This window comes from Colias croceus, chromosome 25 (assembly GCF_905220415.1).
Source record: "Colias croceus chromosome 25, ilColCroc2.1".
NCBI lineage: Eukaryota > Metazoa > Arthropoda > Insecta > Lepidoptera > Pieridae > Colias > Colias croceus.
This window is the reverse complement of record NC_059561.1, coordinates 3,360,956-3,380,886: the sequence shown is the minus strand read 5'-3', so window position 1 is coordinate 3,380,886 and position 19,931 is coordinate 3,360,956. Positions and strand designations below refer to the sequence as shown.

At 31.9% G+C, this 19,931-nt stretch overlaps 2 protein-coding genes across 2 annotated transcripts in view; one reads left to right on the top strand and one right to left on the bottom strand.

Annotated features, from left to right (window-relative positions):
- The first annotated feature begins 750 nt into the window (after positions 1–750).
- On the top strand, positions 751–1,473 carry LOC123703036. Its single transcript, XM_045650906.1, has one exon. It carries the CDS (start codon positions 751–753, stop codon positions 1,471–1,473), a length of 723 nt encoding a protein of 240 aa, XP_045506862.1.
- A 9,495-nt stretch (positions 1,474–10,968) lies between these two features.
- LOC123703218 overlaps positions 10,969–19,931 on the bottom strand; it is a 75,158-nt gene continuing 66,195 nt past the window's right edge. Inside the window, exon 8 of the mRNA XM_045651147.1 lies at positions 10,969–11,750. Within this exon, the coding sequence (XP_045507103.1) occupies positions 11,623–11,750 (128 nt within the window). The 3' untranslated portion in view covers positions 10,969–11,622. The remainder of the gene's footprint in view (positions 11,751–19,931) is intronic.

Below are 19,931 nucleotides of genomic sequence, written 5' to 3'. Positions count from 1 at the left end.
GGCCTTTATATTTCAATTTATGAATAATACTTTTACATGGATATTGGTTTATTAAAGTATATTGTAGTAATGTCTATTTTAAATATTCCTTATAATAGAGTTTAGTTTCGAGGCTCATCAGGGATAGACGTGTTTTTTGTGTTCATTTTAAAATAATAAATAGTCTCACAGTATAATAGTCCTACATATCTTGTAATAAGTCTCAAAATAGTGTAAAAGTGCCGATCTGTGTTACGTCATTCTAAAATAACTTTAAAATTAAATTCAGTGAATTTTGCGGTGCGCAGCTCCACTTCACCTCACGAGGGAAAGAGACGGACTCTTATTTTTGAAAATATTCCGTCGCAGATTTGAAGCGACGCGACAAAAGTAAGGAATTTGCGTAACCGATATTCTATTTTTAGAATTGAAACAAATTTTAATTTTAATAATATGGCTTGCAACTGCGGAGCATGTAATAAAATAATAAAAATTAACCAACACAGTATTAAATGTTCTAAATGCTCTCATAACTTTCACACAGTATGTGCAAATATAGCAGATTTTAAAAAAATTAACGAAGAGTCGAAATTAAATTGGACCTGTTCTTTATGTCCTCCAATAAATTCGAATATCGACATAATTAATTCACAATCCAAGCCGAAAAACTCAAGCTACATACAAAGTTCAAACAATACTTGTACTGCATCTGCTTCGTCCAGCCCATCTGATAACACAAACGACGTGTCAATCAGTGCTATCGTTCACGAAATGAGGCTTATCAGAGAAACCGTTGGTGAAATTAAATCACAAATGCTGACCCTTACTGAACATATTGAAAAGTGCAACCTTCGACTCGACGAGTACGATACTAAGCTGGATCATCACGAAAAAAGAATAATTACATTAGACAATATCATAACTGAACTCAAAGATCGCTTGAACTCAAACGCACAGGCTCAACTTCGCAACGAAGTAGAAATAATAGGCATCCCAGAAGCTCCAAACGAAAACCCCGCTCACACATTCCGCGTCATCACTCAAAAATTAGGTTTTCCCATTGAAGAATCTGATTTGGACTTTACAACCCGCGTAGGCCCCGCGCGCAAGTACTCACAAAATAAAGGCCCTACTGAAAATAACTCTTCCCAATCGTCTCGGCCTTTAGTTGTCCGATTTTTGAGCCGCAATAAACGAGATGAATTTCTTAAAACTGGTAAAATGAAGCAGCGCTCCATCAACGCTCTAGACTTGGGACTCGCAACAGAACTCAAAAACATAGAACTATACTTCAACGAACGTCTAACCCAAGAAAACAGATATTTATTTCGTACCGCTCGGCAACAATCAAAAGTATGTGGTTATAAGTACTGTTGGACTAAAAACGGCGTGGTTTACATCCGCAAACAAGAAGGGAACTCTGCAATCCCTATCAAGAAACAGGAGGATCTCCACCAGATACTTAATTCACGTAAATCCTCGTCAAACTCCTAATCCCATTCTCATATTATTATTATGTTTTTTGCTAAGATATAATGTAAGATGTAATTTATTTCCTTTATGTCTAGAAACACACGTAAAATGTACCTTAGTGATAAATTTCCTATTAAGTACTAAGCTACAAGATAATTATATTTTTAATTTTTCATATCTTAAGTTTATCCTTAACTATAATTTAATTGATATTAAGATAAATCTTACTATAAGCAAGTCTTGCGACTCAACAATAAGTTTGTTTAAAAATCTGTTGAATAATACAACAACAATTATAACTTCTATTTGTTTAATGATTCTACTTATTTGTGTGAACAAAAAGACAAAACTTACAATGTTTAAAATATTTATAATTTTGTTTATAATTTCTGTTTATAAGAATTCTAATTTATGTTATCTTTATATCTTCTTTGTTAAAAGATTTATACTAATCTTTGTCTTAACTAGATTAATAATATTATGTAAACACACTTACCAATACAATACACTACAACACACAACTCACATAACTCACTCACACACTTACCTTCTATCATACACATCAATACTTTGCACTCATATTGTGTATACTTATAAAAGATTTTTCCAACATGTAAATTTACTCAAACTCATTAAGGGCATGACAAATTATTATTTAAAGAAAAAACAATCTGCTACAAGTTCATCTCTTCAGCATGTCGTTAATTAACATAAGTAATGAATTAGATGAAACTATATCTATTGAATGACATGCCTACAAGTCTATAGAAGAATTTAATGATTCCAACTTAAAATCAAATGCAAGCGGATTTTCGGTGCTATCATTAAACATTAGAAGTATTCAACGGAATTTCGATGATTTCGTTTTAAACCTGAGTAGATTCCATAATAAATTTGACGCTATAATCTTAACTGAATGTTGGCTTTCCGAAAATATTATAATTGATAGTTTACCCGGTTACAATTCATTTCGCTCTTTCAACCAGATAAATAAATCAGGTGGTGTAGTTATATTCGTTAAAGTTTGTCACAACTCAGTTACGGAAAATTCCTCACTTACAAACGCCGATAGCTTAAAATTAAATATTAACCATAACATTTCACTCCTGGGAATTTACCGCACTCCATCCATTCCGGTTAACGACTCATTTCTATCTTCGTTAGATAATTTGCTTCATACCTTAAGCGAAAAACCTATAGCGATAGTAGCTGGTGATCTTAATATTGATATATTCAACCCAACATGTCAGCAGTCCTTAGATTACCTATGTCTCATGTCTTCTTATTGTTTTCTTCCTACTATCACAAAACCCACACGAGGGGAAGCGTGTCTCGACCACATATTCATCAAGGCGTCCGGTAAACTATGTGGTTCCATCTGTCAATCGACTATAACCGATCATGATATTGTTATTGGCCAAGTTGTGAAGACAAAGATAACACAAAATCAACCTCGATGGCGAACAAAAATTGATACAGACGCTCTTATAAACTCTTTAAAAATGATTGATTGGAAGGAAACTCTCTCTTCTACTCACGTTGATGAGGCATCTTCCTCTTTTTATGCATTACTAACAAAAAACATAGTAAAGTACTCCGTTAAAGTTAAAATAAGTCGTAAATGCACAAATCTAAAGCCTTGGATCACTCCAGGCTTAATTCGCTGCATCAAACATCGTGACAAACTGCATAAAGATACTAAGACATTCCCCAACGATCAAATCCGCCAACTCATATTTAAAAGATATAGAAACTTCTGTAATAAAATTCTCCGTAATGTCAAAATACAATACAACAGCACTCTCATAGAACAAAACAAATCTAACACAAAATTGCTTTGGAAAACCATTAAAAACATAAGTTATCCCACTAATCAGACCAATTCTTCGTTAGAACTTCTCGAAATTAACAATGATGTAAACAGCTCTCTTCACAACTGTAATAAATATTTCACTTCGGTTGGAAAAACTTTATCTGAGAAGATTCTAAAAAACCTAAATATATCTCAAGAAGCTCTCATAAACTCTTACAAAACAGTTAACTCAGCATCCCAATCCTTCTTCCTCTCCCCCACCGACGAAACAGAAGTACACAAAATCATAACCAACATGAATAGTGATAGTTCTCCCGGCATAGATAATATCACAGTCCGAACAATAAAAGCCATTCTCCCTCATATCATCAAACCTCTAACACACATATATAATCTAAGTTTAGAATCAGGAGTGTTCCCAAACTGCTGGAAAACAGCAGTCGTGATACCGATTTATAAAAGTGGAATCAAAAATCACCCGGAAAACTACAGACCCATAGCCCTATTAAACATTCTTGGAAAAGTACTTGAAAAAATTGTAAACTACAGACTGACATCTTATTTAGACAAATTCCAACTTCTTTCAGATAATCAATTCGGATTTAGAAAAAACAAATCTACAGAACATGCTATCTCCCTACTTACCAATCTTATATCTTCACATGTAGAAAATAAAGAATGTTGCATAGCCGTATTCTTAGACCTGGCTAAAGCATTCGACACAATATCACTTGGACTTCTCACAAAGAAACTGGAGCAAATTGGAGTTAGAGACACATCGTTAAACTGGTTTAAGAGCTACTTAACTGATCGCAAACAATGCATAAAAATTAATAATAATCTTAGTTCTGAACTTAAAATAGAATTCGGTGTTCCACAGGGAAGTGTTCTCGGCCCCACACTCTTTATCATTTACATTAATGATATACTCAAAATTACTTTGGAAAATGCCCATATAATTGCTTACGCTGACGACACTGCTGTTCTTTTTCATGGTAAAGATTGGGAACATGCACAGAATATTACAGAACTTGGACTTTTAACCATAGTAGAAGCACTGAATAAAAATTTGCTCACCTTAAATTCCAAAAAAACTAAATTCTTGTCTTTTTCAAAATCCACCCGCCCCAATCCTTTACTAAACCAGACTATTAAACTACATTCTTGCACCAACCTAAACACAACTCACTCTACATGCAATTGTACTAACATCGAGTACATTCCGTTTATAAAGTACTTAGGCGTTACTTTAGACAGCAATTTAAACTATAGTCAACATATAACAGAGGTATCAGTAAAAATAAGAAAACTCATATTCATTATGAAGAAACTCCGCAACTGTACCCCCATTACCATTTTAAGACAAGTTTACATATCTCTCTGTCAATCCGTAATAAATTACAGCATTTCGATCTGGGGAAGCGCCGCCAAATCTCACCTTCTGCAGTTGGAGAGAGCTCAACGCGCACTAATTAAAGTAACTCTGAAAAAGCCTTTCCGCTTCCCAACGAACGAACTGTATCGGGAGTTCAAAGTTCATCGAGTTCGTCAACTATACGTACTATCAGCAGTTAACCTAACGCATAAATCTGTTTCTTCACGCCCCGATTACGAGGAACTACTAAGGAAAAGAAAATTTAGAATCCCACTTCCTGCATATAACTCAAAAATAGCTAGACGAAGTCCATCGTACTCACTTATCCATACCTACAATAATGTCTGTAAAACGAAATCACTGAAATATTGTAACATGCACAAATGCAACAAAATAATGAAATCTTGGCTTCATGAACTATCCTACAGCGATACCGAAGACCTGGTTTAAACATAATAACTTAAACTAATACAATAAGGATAAATTTTATTCTGGCTAGTTTTAAGAATATAAAAGGTACTCATTTACTGTAATATAAGATTAAAGTATTGATCACACTCACAAACATAAACACACTCACTACCACTCTCACACACTACCACACACACACACTTCCACACACACACACACTTCCACACACACACAATACTCACCCTCACACACAACCCTATTACTCCTAACTCCACATTTGTTAGATAAATACGTTTTTTTCCTATTCTAATGACGATGTGTTCCTATGTAATTCAACATAAATGTATACCGTTTCTGAGATCCAAGACACAGGCAACAGCCTAGTTTGGATCTCCAGTAACACTGTATGTTCTACACTTTTGGTTAATAAAGATTTTTATTATTTTTATTATTATTATTAATTTAGTCAAGGAAAACGAAAGTTTTAACCCACCTACGTACTTCTAAAAAACTAAGTCAAATATAAAACGGAAAATCAAAGTGTTCTTAACAAGCTACCCACGTCATTCTCAGCCTTTGAATCTTTATTCCAACCGTGTCGTTTCCTACAATATGGCCTTTTATCTTAAAATTCTAAACCCAAGATAATATTTTTTTTGGTGGAATTATTTTCTTGAAATCTTGCATTTTGTGTGTCTTTTGAAAAATTTGACATTAATCGAACTCGTCACTATGTATAAGATCATACAAATAACACTCGTAAACAAGTCTATAGTATACCTACTCATAAAACCTACTTACTTATATTATAGAAAAAAAAAACAACTTATACAATTATGAATACTTTCGAAAAATATGCGATACCAAAAGCAGACCTGCTAGCACTTAAATAAAAGTGAACGTGGATTTTGTTTGTCTATCTTTCACGTCGCAACGGAGCGATTTTATGATACAAATTTTGTGTCTGTAGCACTATAAAGACTCTATGTTACTAGCCAGACTACTTACCGAGGTCTAACGCTGGCGAAGCCTTAAGCTAGTAAACTCGATCAGAAACATGGTAATATTTTATTATATTAAAGATTAGCCGTTTTTATAACAATTGTGATAATAAATAACTTCAATACTATGGACATATCAAACGCATTGAAACAGAACACCCATCCTTCACATTCAATGAATCGGGAGTAATAAATTAAAAATTCTTTCCAATACCTTTGCTTGTGAACAATTGTGGAATCGATGATGATAGATAGGCCGCGGTTTTATTTTTAGTGAAAGCCTTTTTTAATAAATGTTTGCGTTTGTATAAATAGTTTGTTTTGTGTCCGTAAAAATGGCTATTACATCGGGTGAACCTAAGTGTGTAAATAGTAGTTTTTAAATCGTAATTTACTTCAAAATGATCGTCAATTATTCATAACAGTGATGAGTGATCGTTTTTCTTAAAAACAACTTATTTGCACAAATATTGACCGTACTTTGTAAGATATTGGCTCTATAACTTGTTAACACTTTTTAATGTATATCTGTCATTTTAACCTATAGATTAGCCATATCCAGAAACTCAAGAACCAGTCTTTCAAGCAACCAATCTTTATTAGTGACATTATTTCATTGAGAAAATCCACCGTTATAATCCTAAAACAGATTCTACAGAGCTCCATATAATAGAATTAGGCGGTAAACCCAGTACTTAAGGCGCTAAAGTTTCTAACCGCTACATTAACGAGGTGTTATAATATTAATATGATCATCAAGCTCGCATATTTCTTTATAATTAACATGTAGGGCTAAGTGCGGGTTTGATATATTTTCGTTTTATAGCATTTAATAAATTTATTAATGAAAAATTCTTTAAAAGTTAGAATAAAATACGTCACCAGGCAGGATTCGAACCCGCGTCTTTCTGCAATTCCGAGGCGACCCCTAGCCATCTATCGGCTAAGCGTTACCTAAAATTTTCATCAAAATTTCATTTATGTGTGCGGGTTGGTAAATTTTACCTACCTACACTTGAAATAATTACTGTACTATGTACTTATAGAATAAAGATGTTTGTCTATTTGAACTATTGATTACTGGAACGATATCAAAGACTTTTTCACCGATCTTTTTGTACATGATCCTTGAAAGCTTTTGAAGGCTACATAATATGTACTACGGAAGCGCTAGTAATTAATATAATATTATGTAATACTAAATAGTATTATAATAAATACTACAGCTGTGAAATATTTGTCGTATTTGCATGTGTTTCTCTCTGTCGGAAACACCTTTGAAACTATTTGCTGCAGAACGTAGTATGTAGATTATGGCCTAGAATTAAATCGGTTTTTGTGATGTACTTACCAGTATAATTTAAATAAAATATTATCGTAAAAATTTACGCATATTATTATAACTTGTATGAGAATATGCGAGTTAAAATTTACTCAGTTTTTTTTATTTATCTGTGTAAAAGTTGTACACAGATAAATAAAAAAAAACTGAGTAAATTTCAAGTCGTTCAATAAACAAGTCGACTGATAATAGCTTAGATAATAGAGTAGATTTATTTCACTACCTTATTTCTTAAAAAATAGATAAAGAAAACTATAAACTAAATTTGGTACATAATATCGTATGTACCTAAACAAATTTTTCAATATAAAATCATTTCATAAATTCAAAATCAGATGTTTTTTGTATTAATAACTTTACTAATATTATTTAAAATCTCCAATAATGTCTTCAATACTAAAATGCCTAACAACATTTTCATCTTAATGAATTACCAATCTTAAAATATATTACGCGGCTCGAAAATCGCCTCCTTTCACGTGTAAAGTACCCTTAATTAAATCAATGGTTTTCATGAAAACCAATTACGATCTTAATCGGCTAATCACAGGTTTCCATCGGCTTAAAGCGTTTTTGAGAAAACTCTTTGCTTGAAGTATTTTTAGATGTTATCTTTATAAAGTACTTTACGCGGCTTCACCCGCGTGGTTGTAGGAATTTACGTTCTTGGAAGGAGTTATCTCTATGGTTGCATATTTCTTAAATATAAATACCAAATAAATAATTGTGATGAGATTAAAAGACAAACAAAAAAATACACTTTTGCAACTCTATCATTCAGTAAGAGTTCCATCAACATCGGTTCCGCCATTTGCACAAAAATCTGAACTATGCTGTTATTTTTAATCATTTAAATAACCTTATCAGAAATCCATCATAAAATATTATTATATGTATTGAAAATGCCGCCTGTAAAGTCAAGAGCGACTTGACTTCAGACAATTTCATAAAAAATAGGATCTTATCGTCTTAAATATAAACTTCAAAATTCCTTAAATATTCGAGCTACACTTTTGCCTTTTGAGACTACATTTAATTTCAATATCTTGTCTTAAATTATTATATAAATAAACTACGAATAGGAATAATGAATTAGTTTTCATATACAATATGATAATTGAAAGGGGATTAAATAAAACAAATGAGAACTTGGCACTTTAAATTGAAAATTATTTATTCTTAAATATTTTGATAGATAATTTACATTTCTTATACATGACTTAAATATAATATTATTTACATTTAACATTATTGTACTCTTTCAGTATACGTTTGAAGATTGTTTGTGAGGCGTATTATACACGAGGTCTTAAATAAAAAAAGAAGGGTTTCACTCCGGGAGTGACGGCAGAAGTGAAAACGCGCATAGTAGAGAGGGGATAGCTGTCTACTCTCCATCCGTCTGACGCTTTTTCGATCAGGTCACGTGTCCTGACGCGTGTTTAAGATTTTATACCCATTACAGAAAAAGTGCTCAACGCCGCTAAAGAAGTTTTCACTTCAATAAATATTTTAGGACAATTTTCACAGACGCGTAGACGGTACGGTCTGATCCCATACTAAGCTTTCGCTTGTGTTATGGAAACCAGATGGCTGATAAAAATAAATATAGAATTTTAAATAAATACTTATATAGATAATTAACACGCAGACACAGAGCAAACATCTATGTTCATCACACAAATATTTGCCCCGGGTGGGAATCGAACCCACGAAGGCTTGGAAGGTAAAGTCACTACCAACTAAGCCAACCGGTCAAATAATATTATTTATTTAGTAAGACTTTTCAAGTGTTTGAAATTAAAATAATTCTGTTGTAGTCTATTCATAATGTCATAAATAATGTATGTGATAACAATAATTGTTAAATTGTCAAAGAAGTAGTTATGGGTATTAAAAATATTGGGTTTCAGGTAATCCTGTGATAACAAAATGTAACCTTATCTATTGTATCGTAGGGTAGAGTTTTGCGTAGAGCTTTTCCTAATTTTAATAATATAATATTAAATAATTATTTTTTACTATATTAAAATATGGAAAGGATCTAGAGACGCTAAACAACAACAAAATTGTTTCATTTTCAATTACACATACGTGATTATTTAATACAACAACCAATCAAAAGTGCAACAGCCGTTATGTATATATTACGCCTCACGTAAGTTAGCATAAATTTTGAACCAGATTATATAGAAAGCTAAAATACATATTTTATTGTCGTGTGATTATATACAAAATGACTGAGTGACATTTTTATATAGCTACCAATACTGTACAAGGAATTTTTGAATAGATTGAGAACAGAATTACTTTTTTTTAAAGTTGGTTAAATGTTATGTACAATAATTATTGTAGTAGTATTAGTATTATTTACATACAATATTATAAACATTTAATATATTATATTGAATTTCAGTACATACTCAAATATTAATACTACACACACCATTAGAATATAATAATTAATTTAAAAAAAAAACACATTTTCATATAAAAGTACGCAAAACCTAATTATTAAAAAAAATATTTACAAGAAATACAAATTCACAAAAAAGACGATTTATTCATATATCAAAAGCAATAAAAATAACCAGTTTTAAAACTTCTTGATAAAATCACTAATAGCCTATTTAACACTTTCTGACATTTTTAAGCATTACTGGTAATTTTATCTCACAGATAAGCTAAACAGAACATATCCAGATGTTATAAAGGATTAAAGGAAGTTATGAAACTTCAAACATATTATTCATAATTTCTTCAGCGGCTTATAGATAAAACATAAATTATTTTACTTTAATGTTCTATCAAATGTTATAAGTTAGAAATATTTATTTGTATGAACTAAAATATAAAAAATGCATTCGTGTATCCGTTACGATATGAATAACATTTCATAAAAATAATTGAAAAAAAAAATAGTTTGGAAAATCCAAAAGTGCACGCCTCATAATCTCATCCTTTACAATAAAATTGATTATTTATAAAGAGTACACTATAAATATAAAAATAAATAAAATAAAACAGTTGGAAAAGTAAAGAAAGCGGTACCGTAATAATTGAGCTATTTTTCTTGTGGCCCCACCTAGATGTGAAACTGCGCAGGTTTAAGGGACTGACTACCAACTTATTCTTTTAAACCTTGGCTTATAGTATAAAGAATCGAGTTTATAATGGTGAATTTTGAGTACACTATAAATATAAAAAAAATAAAGAATATATATAGATATACTAAAATTATGGAGAACAGTCGAGATTTTTTTTTTGTTTATTTAATAACAATTAAACCACATCGAATCAGACCCTGAAAAATGAAAGGGTTCTATTCCTGAGCATACTCAAGCGTAAGAAAAAAAAAGACTCGATTAGTAAAGTATTTCGGTCGCTATCGTGTTAACAAGAAAATCCTCCGCACATACAGACACACGGACGTCCAAGACAGAACTTTTTTAAACTGTTTTTTAACTAGTTTAAATAACAAAAATGACATCAAAAATATCATGAATGTTAAAAATAGTGTTTTTTCTTAATATGTGTGTGTATGTATTATCTTACAAGTGCAATGTATGATACATAAAGACATTTTAAGTTTGAAAAATCAGATGTTTTGCGCGAAGTGACAGTAGTACCCACCTCAACGCTTCGCTTATGAGGCGTGCAATACTCTACGCATTGAGAAGCTCCGTGGTTTCGGGAAATATTACTACACTAGCTTTCCGCTAGCGGCTGGGTCCGCGTAGTCAAAGAAAAACCCGTATAGTTCCCGTCCCCGTGGCATTGCCGAGATAAAACCTATCCTATGTCCATCCTCAGGTCTCAAGCTATCTCTGTACCAATTTTGAACCGGACAAAAAATTCTAAATTATTGGAATATTCTTGCAAACGATACTGAAATTTCAAATATTATAAAAAAAACGTGTTGTAAAAAGTGTTGTAAATATCTTGAATTATAAGAAATGTAAGCAAAATCTAAGGCGAAACCTAACAAAATATATTGAACACGGCTAGTTCTGTAAAAAAAAATGTAAATAAGGAACTTTACGTAGAACGATTTTAAACTGAATATTTCTGCGTATACTTACGATGAACTACCTACTTTGCTAAGTATATGTCACTTTGATATTATATAAATCGTAACGAATACACCAACACAATAATATTAAACCACCAAAAAACACAAATAAACAAACATTACATAATAATCATCTAAACAATTGTACACAGGTCGTTATCCAATATCCCTAGCCAGTTTACATAGTATACTTAAAGACAGTACTACAACTAAAAGTTCATACAACTGCGTATAGTTCTTCGTCGAGACGTTGTTACCATGCTGCATTGCCGCGGGGGTTTCACCTGCAACAAAATTGTATCTTGTAAAATATAAACGGTTAACGAGGTGCATTTTAAAATGTTCCAGAATTTTCGGTGCGGTAATAACGTTTCTGAGATAGATATTCCTTAACGAGTTGGGATGAAGTGGGAAATAATATTTTCGACGGAATGTTCATCATAAATATAATATTTAATACTAGCTGTGCCCCGCGATTTTACCCACATTGCTACGCTCCTGTGGGCCTTAGCGTGATGAATGATGATACATAGTATATAGAGGATTCGAGCGGTCCCCCCGCGCAGTACGGACGTTATAAGTCGGTCTCTTTAATAAATTATTAAAAGTGTTATAAAAGTTGTGTTTTATCTCTTCAAAATAGTAAATTCACTTTCAATCTATACTCCATTATAAAGTGTGCATAAACAATTACATATATATCCAGCAATAACGGTCTAAAACAAGAATATAATTCAAAAAGTTAACGTTCACAGTGATATTGTGTCAGTGATTCTCGATCAGTTGCCTGTGGCCGCGAGTACGACTCATCTACGCGCTGCAATCTATGATTGGCTGATCCGCACCAGTAGTTGCCATCTTTAATCATATACACCTTAAATTCGAACAGTTTCACAACTGCAGGTTTGGCTTGTTATGTTGGAGTCAAGACTGCCGTATTGACATCTCGTGACGAAACCGGGTTCGATACCAGCGGAGCTCGAAATACAGCGATTTTTATTTTTTTTTTTTATTTTTTATTTTTTTATTTTATTCTTCATAATAATGTCTAAACCTTTAGTATGGGGTTGCTGTGACCAAGAAGAATATGATAAAGATTTTATAAAATGTTCAAGTTGTAAAAAAGTTTTCCACTTTAAATGTATCTGCCCAAGTGATCCTATTGAGGACTATCGTAACCAAGGATCTTACTGGAAATGCCCGCTATGCAGGCCTAAAAAATCTAAAGATGATAGTACTCCCGTGCGTGACAAAACAGGGAAAGCACATATCACAGCAAATATAACTAAACGAAGTAATAAGCGTCCCGCACTCTATTCACCGCCACAGCAATCTATGACTTCCATTTCTCACGACGATCTTCGTGAAGTTGTTAGGGAGGTATTAAAGGCGGAAAACAGTGAAATGCTTCAACAGCTTAAGTCTTCGTTATCCTCTGCCTTTAACGCTGAAGTAAAGTCACTTAAGGCTGAAGTTCAAGATATAAAAGATTCAATAACCTTCATGAATGCCCAATACGAAGCATTTCAAAAAATAAAGGAAGCTGAAAAAGATTCAATGTCGAACTTAATTCTTGAAAACTCGAAATTACAAAAGACTGTCCTAAATTTAAACGAACGAATTGAACAACTGGAACATCAAACAAGGGCTTGTAATTTGGAACTTCAATGCGTTCCAGAGTCACGAAGTGAAAATGTATTTGATATTGTGTCAAGAATTGGAGACGCTATTGGTTGTAAGATACAGGATGACAAGATATCTCGATGTACCCGAACTGCAAAGCAAGACCGTTCTAATCCACGGCCACGGTCGATTATAGCCCAGTTTTCCACCGCCAAAGTGCGCGATAGTTTTCTAGCTGCAGCTATTAATTTTAATAGGAATAAAAACATTGAAGATAAGCTTAATACTAGTCACATTGGCCTAGGTAATGACCGTAAACCTATATACATTGCTGAACATCTATCTCCTCAAACTAAAATCATTCATGCAGCGTCTAGAATAAAGGCCAAAGAAATTGGATACAAATATGTTTGGGTTAGAAATGGCAAAGTTCTCATGAGAAAAAATGATGGTGCTGACTTAAAAATTATTAAAAACTTAGCCTATCTTGATAAACTATCTTAAATTAATTATCTTAATAGCATGATCAAATAGCCTAAATGCAAATATGCTTAACATCTATTACCAAAATACGCGTGGTCTTCGCACCAAGACACATGAAGTATACAGGAATATTTGCATTTACAATTACGACATAATCATCTTCACTGAGACATGGTTAAATGACACTGTGCTGAGTGGTGAGCTTTTTGGGAGTAATTATAATGTATACAGGAGGGATCGCTTCATATCTGGAGCGACAGCTAAGAAAGATGGTGGTGGTGTTCTTGTAGCAGTCAACAAAAATATTATCTCTACTCGCTTAGTTGAATGGGATAGTGATGGTGAAGACCTGTGGATATCTATTAATATAAGGATCGGAAATACAATCTCAAAACTAGTATTATGTGCTGCCTACCTCCCACCGCCTTTAAATAAAAATTGTTTAGCTAAATTTATAAACAATTGTAATAGAGTTTCAGAATTACATGAGTACCCGACTCTTATCGTTGGAGATTTTAATTTGAGTTCGTTTTGGTGTTCTAATTCGAATCAATTTAATGTAACATCTGTATCCCCTCTAGATTCCATGTTAAGAGATTTTTGCAACGTTAATAATTTAATACAGTATAATAATGTTCCTAATGTTCATAATAGACTTCTAGATCTTGTTTTAGCTGATTTTAATACTTGTAATGTAACTGAATGTTTTAATTGTTTAACTAAAATTGATCCATTACATCCACCACTTTTAATCACTACTAATTTTCACAGCTCTTCAAATTTGATGCCCAATAGTAACAGAAAAATATATAACTATCACAAAGGCAATTATGTTGAATTACGAGATTATCTGGCAAATATAAACTGGCAAGAAAAATTTGAGGACTGCGGTGATGTTACTGACATGGTTGATATTTTTAACGAAATTCTTGAAAGATCCATTCAACTTTTCATCCCACTTTTAAAAAGAAGATCTAAACAGCGTCATCCCTGGATAAGCCAGACGTTTCTGAAAAGACTTAATGAAAAACATAAAATCAAACATCGCTATAATAAATACAAAAACCCCATGGATAGAATTGAATTGCAGTTATTAAACAGTAGGTGTAATCGGCTTGCAAGAATTGACTACATGAATTACGTTGCTGGCGTTGAAAAGAATATCAAAACTAACTGTAAGGCTTTTTGGGGCTACATTAAAAATAAACGCAAAAATGCATTAACGTACCCAGCTGTCATGCACGATGAATTTCAAACAGCTGATAACGGTGCAGATATCTGTGACCTTTTTGCAAAATATTTTCATTCAGTTTATGAAACAGAGACCTCGATTTCTTTTACACAACAAGTCCCTACAAATGCCTGTGACAACCTTGGTTCTTTGTTTATTGAACGTAAAAGAATTAGGGAAGCTCTTAAATCGTTAGACAGGTCAAAAGGTGCTGGGCCTGATGGAATTCCTCCTATATTTTTAGTTGAATGTGCAGATCTCCTTTCATTGCCTCTGTGGTTAATTTTTAATGAATCCCTTACTTCCGGAGAATTTCCTATTCAATGGAAGTCCGCCAAGGTTGTTCCGATCTTTAAAAATGGGGATAGTGGCTCAGTTCGTAACTATAGACCAATTTCAATTATATCGACGTTTTCCAAGGTGTTTGAAATTTGCACATTACCTTTCATTCAAAACCACTTTAAAAAATATTTAACGGACAGTCAGCATGGATTCACTAAGGCTCGTTCCACAGTAACTAACCTAGTTCATTTTTCACAAAATATTATTTCTGCCATAGACCGCAAACAGCAAGTCGACGTCATATACACCGATTTTAAAAAGGCGTTTGACATGGTTCCTCACAATATTTTACTTCACAAACTAGCTACAATTGGTTTTTCTGGGTCGCTTTTGAAATGGTTGGGTAGTTATTTGCACTCACGTGCATTCTACGTGGTAGTAAATGGGTTCGATTCTCCGTATTATAGCATCAGATCTGGCGTACCACAAGGCTCGCACTTAGGCCCCGTGTTATTTAATATATTTATTAATGACATTGTTAGCTGTTTCCGTAACTCCACACCATACCTGTTTGCGGACGATCTGAAATTTATGCGTGTAATAACTCGTATTGAGGACACTTTTCTTCTTCAAGAGGACTTTAATAACCTTGTAAATTGGTGTAAATCAAATGGCATGAAGCTGAATATAGGAAAATGCTCATATATAACTTTTTCACGTAAACATGTTGCCATTAACTCAAAATATTATGCCAATAATCAAGAATTAGGGAGAGTGGATAGTATAAAAGATTTGGGCGTTACTTTTGATAAAAAATTTACTTTTCTAGAACACATTGAAAACGTTGTAAAGAGGGCCAACCAGATGCTCGGGTTCGTAATCAGAAACGCAAGATTATTCAAATGTCCTAAGACTAAGATTATCCTTTATAATACCTTTGTACGTAATGTATTAGAATACTGCTCTGTAGTGTGGCGCCCTCACTTTGCTACACATTCACTTCGATTAGAGCGCGTGCAAAAAAGGTTTATATGGCACCTTGCTTACAGTCAAAACATTAGTAAAAGTCTGATTTCGTACTCTAAGCGTTTGGAATATTTTGGAATGGTTTCTTTAGAGAAAAGGCGCGACAATTTTGATATTTTATTTTTATACAAACTAATTAGAAATCATATTGACTGCCCCCAATTGCTTTCTCTGATTGGATTCCGGACGCCTAGTAAATTTCCACGTAAACCGATCCCACTATTATCGGTGCCTATCATGAGGACCACTTTGGGTTCCTTCTCTCCCATACCAAGAATATGTAGAAATTACAATCGAATAGTAAATCATACACTAGATATACATTTTGATAATATTGGAAAATTTAAACAGACGATGTAAGCGATCAACCATGTCAGTGTTTTATTATACTAGGTACCTACCTCTCTTTTATACATGATGTTGTTGTTTATTTATGTTGGAAAATGAATTAATTCTACACTTTATATTAATTATTTACTTTGAATTTTATATAATATTATGTAGTCAATTTTAAGGTAACGTTTTAATTTTATTTGTTTAGATTTCAATTAATTTTATTTCATTTGATTGATATATTGTTATTTAAGTTTTATCAAGTGATTATTTTAAAATGTAATTTATAAGTTAAAATGTATTTAGTTAATCTGTTTATTTTTATTATTATTGTTTTTTTGTAATTTTTGTAGTGCATGCAGTGCTCATTTTTTATTAGTTGTCATCACGTCCCATATTTTTTGTGTATTTTTTATGTAAATATTGATGTACAGCTGCTAATGAGCCTTAATAAAATAAAAAAAAAAAAAAAAAAAAAAAAAAAATAAGCATTCCTCGATATTAATCGGACAAATTAGCACGTTAAAACAAACAAACAACCAAACAACAATTACTATGAACTTCAGCCGGGTTTTCTTGCGTAGCACATAAAGTTCAGTATTTGATAAGAAAGGTGTTATATAAATAATAAAAAACATACACAACTTTTGGCACAATACATTATAATGTAATATTATACATTTATATGTATTTTTGGTTTCGAAAACTTTTTTAGATTTACCTTCGTTTGACACATGTGTATAAAAAGCTTAACTATACGGATTATCCCTATAGTTGAGCTCGCCAAAATATCGTAAATATTATATTTTTATAAGAATACTCAGTAACTACATAGAAAATGATTTTTTTTTATAGTAATAAACTTGATATAATTTCATGTAGAAAATTAACTATATTCTACGAAGTTTTGAGTACTTGAAAGATTTATAAAGTAATTGTAGGTACTTGTTTATTATGTAGAGCAAACTAAATAACTAATTAAATATAAAAACATTACAATTAGTAATGTAGTAGTTAAGAAAATCACCTTTGAAATCGAAGCCAGTTGCAACATAAATCATAAATATTTGACACGGAAAGACTCTAAATACATTTTATAAATAGCTTTTTAAATCAATTTTATTTCAATAACAGTTTCCCCAATCACTTTTTTGGCAACGCTTCATCGCCGCAAGCATTCTAATAAAACTCGTTTATAAACCGAGAAAACAATGAAAAATTTTAAAATTCTGATTTAAATATTTATCCTAAGAAATATCATAAAGATAACTAATTTATGATTCAAGAAAACATTTAAAAATTAAAGACTAATTTATTTTAAACGCAATTTTATTCATTATATTATCATCCTGACGTTTCCAGAAAACATATTACAGACTAGCTTTCCGCCCGCGGCTTCACCCGCGTTTTCAAAGAAAAACCCGTTCCCGTAGGATTTCCGGGATAAATCCTATCCTATGTCCTTTCTCGGGTATCAAAATATCTCTATACCAAATTTCAAGCAAATTGGTTCAGTAGTTAAGGCGTTATTGAGTAACAGACAGACAGACAGAGTTACTTTCGCATTTATAATATTAGTATGGATTTGTAAAGCAAGACGATAATTAAATATGTTAGTTTGAAAATAAAATAAAAATAAAGAAACAAGCAATGACACGAACATGTACGTTATTAATGTTATATCTAAAGAGGTGTAATAATTTCACAATAATAAGATTTTATTTCTTCGTAGAAAAAGCTCTCTGAAAATCTCTTTCTTGGCCAACCTCTGAGTTCGTTAACCTCTTTTCTTGTTTCTTAAATCGGCAAATATCAAATTAATAATTACACTGCATGTCTGATTTTTTAAACTTGAATGTATAAAAGAACAAAGAAGAGAAAAATGGGAATGGAAATCTCTATAGATATTGTTTTACAAATCGGTGGTTAAAACTGTTATGACCATACAAAAGTGCTTCTAGAATAAGTGTCATTGACTAAATAAATGTTTGAGTTTGAAATTTTTTTTAGAGTAAGTATTGCACTAGCAAAGCACTAGCAAACAATCTCTTCGGCTTTATAACATTCGTATAGATTCATATTCTATCCTAGCAAGAACTTAAGTTACATCCTATAAGTACATCATAAGATATAACATTACATAGAAATACTCTGCAAATGTAAATAAAAATCAATATACTAAATCAGTAAGTACTGTCATATAAAGTGTATTCAAAGCAAGCTTACATTAAAAGCTTCATGCAAATATATCAACATATTCCCTTTAATATATTGTGAATGGGGAAACCTGTCCCGGATGTCAACAGCTGACATGTTAAATCTTCAAATTAAATTTGTTTTATTGTAAAAATAAAATGGTTTTAGAAATTTGTATATTTATATGGAGCTTAGAAATTGCATTGAAAAATAGCAACATGCAAAAATTATCCCTTTAAAAGGAATGAAATTTAAAATAAAAAAAATTGAAATCTATAACTTTCTGCACCTAGCTTTTATTTTATCCATTACAATTACAAACAGAGGTGAATGGTTTGTTTGCTTGTTTGAACACGCTAATCTAAGGAACAATTGGACCGATTTGGAAAATAATTTCACAGTTGGATATACACGTTATCCCTGATGACATCATGGTGTAGTTTCCATCTGACACCACCGGTTTATAAGAAAGAGGAGATTTTTTTTGTGTTTGTAACGGATAAATTCATAGCTATAGAACAGTTTGTTTCATCAGCAGAGAGCTATTATTCTTGATAGAGCCTTTTTTCATTATATTGTTGTTTCATTTTTAAGTTTATGAATCTTTAACAGTCTTCAATGATGGTCGATTAATTGAATAATTTTTCATATCTTACAGTTTATTACAAGCAAAGCCAAATACATTATATTCATACAGATTCATTATACATTAAATGGTGTACCAACATACAGTTTAATATTAAACTACTATGTACCATGTGTAATTATTATTTGAAACGATATTGCTTACACTAGAAATTATGAATATACCTGTGTACGATATACTTGCCTTAATTTATAACTATACTAGCTTACCGCCCGCGGCTTCGCCCGCTTTCTCTAAAACGATTTGAGATTTAAACTATCCTATCTCTCAAGTTGGATCGAACTGCACATGGTGTGCGAATTTTATTATAATCGGTTAAGTGGTTTAGGAGTCCATTGAGGACAAACATTGTGACACGAGATTTATATATATTAAGATGATGGGTATATTGTAATAAACAGTCATATTATATTATGTTGAAGATAATCAAAACAATATGTATTTGGCTCCAAAAAGTGGTAATGATTCAGTATATTTTTTTACAAGACACGAAAAAAAATTTGCAGACTAAGTAAGTGTTAATTCATAAATACATTCTTATACATAGTTATATATTTATTCGTTGGTCTAGACATTTAATAAAAAGGTATTCAATATAATAATCTTTACTCTCGTATCTGTATTCTGTACGTGTGTTTTATAAAC